We start from the raw sequence: 7,577 nt of genomic DNA, 5'->3' as shown, positions 1-7,577 counted from the left end.
CCCCCTGCCCACTGATATAACTCCTTTTATACCATATTTTACCAGGCAACATGTTTTCAATATACACTATATTCGGTTAGTATCGTCGGACACCCTGCGGCCGCTGACATAAATAGTGTAGTTTGGGACAAAAGTTGGGAACTGTGACCAAATATAGCGACAAATTTTTCTGACAACGGTTTAGCACAAAATATTATGTTTTGTTAAAGGGTAGTTTTGATAACAATTCTACATCATTTTCACATCTTCATTCGCACCTGCAATGATAAGTATATGGTGCAATGTAAAGCATATCTGCGTAAAAGTAAAATGGTGGCGAAAACGGCATGCGATGAACTTTTCTCGCGAAGGTGCGGATACCACATTTAAAATATCAGGAACATTTTCAGGGTATATATATATATATATATATCAAGATACATATATAGCGATGTGCGTTCCCCTTCGGAATCGCCGTGAATGAACATTGACATCACTGTTGGCTGACTGCCAGACGGTGCGTTCGTTTCTCCGTGTGTGCGCCGGTCATTTAATAGAACGCGCCGGTGAAAGTGTTTTGCCTCGAGGGAAGCGTGCGGTTTTGTAGAGCAGGAATTTCGCTTTCATCTGTCTCGTAAAGCTGCGCAGTAGCTGATGTAACAGCGCCACCTGCCGGGTTACTTCGCGTTACTTGGCCCCGTTACATATTACGTAGACTATTGATTTGTTGCTAAGTATTGATTGATTGCCCATTCTAATAATGATATCATGTAATATAACTGCACTCGCCAGTGCATATTATTATTTTTTACATGGGTTGCTCTTATAAACCGATAAAAATTAATAGAGTTGATCTATCTAAGGTAATTGATTTTAACCAATAGCTTTTCGGTTGTTGTTTGCAGGTTTTTTTAGAAGAAGTATCACGAAGAACGCAGAGTACGAGTGTAAATATGGCGGACAGTGCGAGATGGACATGTACATGCGTCGAAAGTGCCAGTTCTGTCGGTTACGCAAGTGCAAGGCTGTCGGCATGCGACCAGAATGTAAGTCATCGCACTGCACCACGTTTGTCTGCTGCCGTCACTCCCGTATATAACCCTCAGTTCCCATTTCCTTGCCTGTGTAGTGTGTCGGAAATGAGAATACCATGATGTTAGGGAGTCAGATAGGAAATAAACTAATTAGAAACTACGTAGCCAATTGAAGTAATAATTGTTCGTTGCTCTGTTACGCTAGCCTAACCATGAATCCCTGCTTCCCTGGTTGCTCGGTTACACTAGCTTATCCACGATGAATACCTGCTGCCTCGTTGCTCTGTTACGCTAGCTTAACCTCACACGCACACACAACAACAGCACCAACATAAACATCAGTGATCACTTGTTCCTGCACGCGGACGCTCGCGCGGAATTCTCGAAAGAACTATTGCGCAAGAAGATGACTTCTCCGTGTCGCAATAACAATTGAACCACGTGCGGACACGTCATCGGCATGGACAATGACCCGACCCGAGAACGCGTCCGGTTGATGCGTTTTTTGTTCTGCTGATGGTCGTAAGACAATTGCCCCCCCCCCTTCTCCGACTCCTCCACCCCTCCTGCGCGCGCTTGCGTTAGAGGGGAGGGTGGACCTGGCACCCGGGCACCCCCGCCCCAATAGTGCAGCGACCGCGATCCGGATTCCTGTGCGGAGAGGCACGCATTGTGTGCCGCCCGGCTGCTGCCATGTTAGTGGTGCGTGCATGTCATCGCCCCACAGCCGACGCCATTTTGGGCCAAGGACGGACACTTTCACTCGCGCGCGCGGCGCTATTCATCCGGAGCGCACTTTCACTATTGGCGTCTCTCTCCGCGGTTCTCTCTGTACACGTCTATACATGCGCCGCCGAGGACAGACAGGCATAAGTTCGTGCGCGCATCTAGGGCATCGCACTCTCTTGCGGACGTAGCTGGGTTTGTCGTGCGCGCATATCGTCGCGGACCTTGTAGCTCGCAAGATTTCTCTCGTTTTGTGTGTCAGTCTCGCAGTGGCGCACGAAGCGTGGGAGAATCGTACGGACGGTGGCGTGTATACGTGTGTGACCCCTTGGCGTCGCATATATCCGCATCGGACAGTGCTGCAACAGCCGTGGATAGACTGAGGCTATATAGTGATTCCGCTCGCTTTAGGACTTGATATCGTCGTCGGCTGTAATCGTGTGAGGCTGGGTGGATGTACACGCGCACGACGAAGAAGTTTACATACAGCTAGAGATTTCCTCGCCAAGAGTGACGACGCCTTTAAACGCATTTGCCACTCAAGTCGCTGACTAGTCGAGAGAGAGAGAGAGAGAGAGGGGGGAGATAGATAGAGAGACCTTGATCGTGTGATCATCACCTTTTTTATGATCGCGGGATGACTTGCAGTCTGTGCTGCTGCTGCTGCCGAGGTTACTGTGTTATGCGCTGACGAGGCATGCCTCGTGAAGATATCATCCGCGAGAGATCGTGATCGGAGGCAAATCCTGAGATACTTGAGGATAACGCAATACTTGAGAGAGAGAGAGAGAGAGAGAGAGTTGCTCGAAGAAGATGTCTCTGTCGGATGTAGATAGTCTTTCAGCAGGCTCGCCAGCGAGCACGGTTAGCCACATGAGTATGGGCAGCCCCCTAGGTGAGTTGTTACATGTATGGTTACATGAGTATGGGCAGCCCCCTGGTTAGCTTATCCACGATGAATACCTGCTGCCTCGTTGCTCTGTTACGCTAGCTTAACCATGAATCCCTGCTTCCCTGGTTGCTCGGTTACACTAGCTCTCTCCACGATGAATCCCTGCTGCCTCGTTACTTAGCTACGCTGACGTTCTCGCGTGTGCATCGCAGGTCTCGTGCAGGAGCCCGCGCGCAAGACGACGGGCAAGAAGAAGGACAACATGAAGCAGATCAGCACGACGTCGTCGCCCAAGGACAGCAGCAAGGAGGACGACGGCAACAGCAACAGCAGCACGCTGAGCAGCGGCGGCGGTGGCGGCGGAGGCAGCAGCGCCGTCATGACGATGAAGCTGCCAGCGGGGCTGAGCCCCGAGCAGCGCGAGCTCATCGAGACGCTCGTGCTCTACCAGGACCAGTTCGAGCTGCCGGACGAGCAGGAGGTCCGCAAAGTGACGGTGAGTGCAGGACGCGTGCGTCGGTGTGGGTGGGGGAGGCTTACAACCCGCCAGGCTATGGGATCTTTGTCGAGCTGCGGAGGTACCAGGCAAGCAGTAGGTTCGAAAGTGACGGTGAGGGAGTGGCTGTCTAGGTGGTGTGTCGGTGCGGTGAGAGTGAGCGGAAGGTCACGTCCGTTCCAGACCGATTGCGAGTGGCTGCCAGGTGGCGGCTCAGTATATGGTGAAACGCTGAGGGGCATGTCTGTCTGTAGGTGATAGTGAGTGGGCGCATCTCACTCACTAGGTGGCGTCACGGAGCGCGGAAAGTCTATTCGGAGGAAGATGGACGTTCTCATCATTTAATGCCCATGTGGCTGCGTTGTCAATGGCTGTGTGTTCGGGGATCATTTTGGGGGATTTCGGAATGATTGGAGTGCTAATTTGCTGCACATTCTTTCGTTGTCGCGCCTTCGTTAGTGACCGATGCACTGATTTGCTGCGTGTTCTCTGCGTTGTAGGAGTTCCCCACCGATGAGAACGACCCGGAGTTTGTGACGAAGCGTTTCGCGCACATCACCGAGTGGACGATCCTCACCGTGCGGCTCATCGTAGAGTTCACCAAGCGATTACCTGGATTCGAAACACTATGCAAAGAAGACCAGATAACTTTACTGAAGGTGAGTCTTGCGATCGATGTTCATGTGGGAGCAACGCCGACATATTTTCCGTCTTCGACTGGTTCGATAAAGTAATGCACGCAGAGGCAGTAATTACTAAGATGGAAACGGATTTCTAGCAGAAAACGAAAGCTAACGTAAATGAAGTTTGGAATAGTCCTGATGCTGCAGAGTACTAGTTACTACGAACAACTCAACGTATACAAACCACACTCGTTACAAGCTAAGTACTTTGCCGATGTCGGCGTGACCCATTGAGCAGATGTCGTCACCCGAAATCGTTTTGATGCCCGGTAATCGATTGTTCCCCCCCCCCGTACATCTCTCAGGATGTCAACAATATCAACACTTGTTATTTGTCGCACCCCGCGCAGGCCTCCGCTGTAGAGGTGATATTGCTACGGTCGGCGCGTCGCTACGACATTGAGACGGACGCGGTCGTGTTTGGAAATGGCCTGCCCTACACGAGGGATAGCTACCGCAAGGCCGGCATCGGCGACACGGCGGACAGCATCTTCGAGTTCAGCCGCAGCATGGCGCAGATGAAGGTCGACAACGCCGAGTACGCTCTCCTCACTGCCATCGTCATCTTCTCAGGTATGCACTGGGGTAGAGGGAGGAGGAGGAGGAGGGGAGAGGGAGGAGGTAGGGAGAAGGAGAGGGAGGGTAGGTGGTGGAGAGAAGGTAGAGAGGTCGACAACGCCGAGTACGTGCTCCTCACTGCCATCGTCATCTTCTCAGGTATGCGCTGGGGGAGAGGAGGAGGAGGAGGAGGAGGAGGGGGAGGAGGAGGGGAGAGGGAGGAGGTAGGGAGAAGGAGAGGGAGGGTAGGTGGTGTAGAGAAGGTAGAGAGGTCGACAACGCCGAGTACGCGCTCCTCACGGCCATCGTCATCTTCTCAGCTATGCGCCCGGTCGGCATCGCTCTGTGATTACCCGTGGCAGCCTGGAGCACATGGCATGCTTGGCGCTCGCGTCGACTGCGTCCGCTGCTATTTTGTGTCAGCTGCTAGCTTGCGTTGGCTGCTATCGCATGTCAGCTTCTTCCGTGAAACCCTTTGTCACATCCTCTCCCTGAACCTCTTCACGACATCGCATCTCAGTGCAGCCTCTTCTCAACGTACCCCTCCCCGCCACGATTCCCTCCGTCGCAGCAATATCTAACTCGCCCGCATCCGTCTCTCTACGTTGCAGAGCGGCCGAGCCTCGTCGAGTCGAGGAAGGTCGAGAAGATTCAGGAGATCTACATCGACGCGCTGCGCACGTACACGCAGCTGATGCGACCGGCCGGCACCAACGTGCTGGCGCGCCTCCTCATGAAGCTCACCGAGCTGCGCAGCTTCTCCAACGAGCACTCGGAGATGCTCTTCTCGCTGAAGTTGCGCAACCACAAGCTACCGCCGCTGCTTGCCGAGATCTGGGACGTGCCGACAGCGAACCAGGTGTGAGCGGCGAACCAGGTGTGAGCGGCGAACCAGGTGTGAGCGGCGAACCGGGGAGAACGGCGGGCGAGCGCCCCGTGCGGGTGAGAAGGCCGTCGGGAGAGAAGGTCGCTGAGAGAGAAGGTCGCCGGGAGAGAAGGTCGCCGAGAGAGAAGGCGCAGCCAGGAGAGAAGGCAGCCGGGGAAAAAGGCCGCGAGGCGAGACCGCGGAGAGACGGCGGAGACAGCGCACTGCCCCCTGCTGGCGAGGATCGCGGACTGTTGGTCGCGTGAACGGCGAATGCGCGCGCGTGCGCTACGTGGCGCGTTCACGTGTGCACGCGCTTTATTTTCCTTGTTCGATCTTCCTGTACAAATTGATGAGGTCGGGAGACGGCTGTAGAAATGCTTATTGTATGTAGTCATGTTCGTGACACCCGTATATCGTCATTCATAGAGGTCACATCGTAACATTTTCATCATCATCGCGTCGTCTGTGAGCAACCGTCACGTACACGCGCGCGCACACACACATGCATGTCATACATGCATTTCATACAGGCACGCACACGCGCGCGCGCTGTTACATGAGTATGGGCAGCCCCCTGGGTGAGTTGTTACCTGTATGGTTACATGAGTATGGGCAGCCCCCTGGTGAGTTATTGTCGGTAGTTAGTTACATGAACATGGGCAGTCCCTTTAGTGCGTTATTACCTGTGTACCTGTAGTTAGCCACGTGAGTATGGGCAACCCCATAATTGAGTTGTTACCTGTGTAGCTACATGCGCACCCTACATGAGCATGTGCAGCCAACCCCTATGCGAGTTATAGCTCTATACTGGAGGAGTAGGGCTAGGATGGGTTGTCGGGTCAACCCACTCTGAGATCCTCTTACATACATGCTAAGAGGAGCGTATTAAGAAGCTTCTTAATACGCTCTTGATGCTAAGGATTAGGTTAGTGTTAGGTTAGGGTTGGGATAGGTTAAGTTGGGTTGGGGTTGCGTTAGAGTTCCGGTTAGGTTAGGGTTATCACTTATGGTTAATATAGAATTAAGTTGGGTTGGGGTTAGGTTAGGTTAGGGTTACGTTAGTTTAGGGTTAGGTTAGTTTAGATCAAGGTTAAGTTGGGTTAGGGATCGGTTAAGGTTAGGTTAGGTAAGATTAGGGTCAGGTTAGGATTAGTTTAGGTCAAGGTTATGTTACGTTTGTTTAGGTTAATGTTATGTGAAGGTTAGGTTAAGGTTAGGGTAGGGTTAGTTTAGCGTTACGGCGATGATCAGATGTAGGTGTATCATGTATGCATGTAAAAGCGTCCTGAAATCGACTCGATCAGCGGTGGTCGACCACCTTTGGTCTGGCTGTACGGTCAGAGCGCGTCAGACGATTGTTTGCGAAGCGATGTTTAAAGCGTACACAACCGTAACTAAACACGCTGCCTACTTGACACGCATGTGGAGTGTGTGGTACTCGTGTCGTTTATGTGCACAATGTTGTGCGTAGATTTAGTATGTCACAGTGCGTCGGACACTACAATAGCACTTATACCACCGATGCCAGTGCTGCCCACTCATGTTCCCAACATATCAATGAACGCTACTCGTAGGGATTCGAATATGAAGAATTGAACGATGTACATGTAGTCTACAGAAATGTTTCACTATGCATTCAGTGAAGGTGCTTATCCAATGTTTTAGCTTGGGGATTGTTATTAATGTGTTGCATTAAATGACATGCTATGTTTTGTTTAATGCACTAATCATTTCCAATATTATTTCATCGCTTGCATTGATGCCAATGTTCTTTATTTAGCGTGGGAAATAAGTCCAAATGTCTTGTATCTATCATGAACATGAATTTTAATGTCTCTGCTTATTGTTGTAAAATGAATTCCAATGCCTTTTGTGTTCACCATGGTTCATCGTCGAATATATTTCACGCGTATCGCTGCACGTACGCACTGCACGCCAAACGTACCGAAGAAGTTGCGTTTGTAGTGAGAAATTCATTTCGTTTACGGCATACTAACGTATTCAGTTTCGTTCTGTGCATGTAACTCATCGTCTGCTTGCGTCTTCTTGCAGCGATGGACGCCGACGTCAGCTCGTCCAACCTCAGTCCGCAGTCGATGGCCATGTACGGCTACGACCAGATGCGAAGAAAGAAGGTTCCGGGACTGACGCGACCGCAGGAGGAGCTGTGCCTCGTGTGTGGGGACCGAGCATCGGGATATCACTACAACGCACTCACCTGCGAGGGCTGTAAAGGTAAGCAGTGCAGATTATCACGGGCCAGAGACTCTCCCAGGATGCTTCTCTGTCTCTATCTATCTATCCATTCATTTATCTATCTATCTTTCTCTCTCTCTCTCTC

General features: G+C 51.5%; 1 protein-coding gene across 1 annotated transcript; it reads left to right on the top strand.

Annotated features, from left to right (window-relative positions):
- Window positions 1–888: 888 nt before the first annotated feature.
- LOC106818468 (ecdysone receptor-like) lies at window positions 889–5,752 on the top strand. Its single transcript, XM_014823173.1, has 5 exons — window positions 889–1,025; window positions 2,844–3,127; window positions 3,628–3,786; window positions 4,161–4,383; window positions 4,980–5,752. The coding sequence occupies exons 1-5, from the start codon at window positions 950–952 to the stop codon at window positions 5,231–5,233; spliced, it is 996 nt and encodes a 331-aa protein (XP_014678659.1). The 5' UTR covers window positions 889–949; the 3' UTR covers window positions 5,234–5,752.
- Window positions 5,753–7,577: the final 1,825 nt, after the last annotated feature.

The sequence above is a fragment of the Priapulus caudatus genome, unplaced genomic scaffold, assembly GCF_000485595.1.
Source record: "Priapulus caudatus unplaced genomic scaffold, Priapulus_caudatus-5.0.1 Scaffold36, whole genome shotgun sequence".
Taxonomy (NCBI): Eukaryota; Metazoa; Priapulida; class Priapulimorpha; order Priapulimorphida; family Priapulidae; genus Priapulus; species Priapulus caudatus.
The sequence above is the reverse complement of the archived record's forward strand: the minus strand, read 5'-3'. Positions and strand labels throughout refer to the sequence as shown.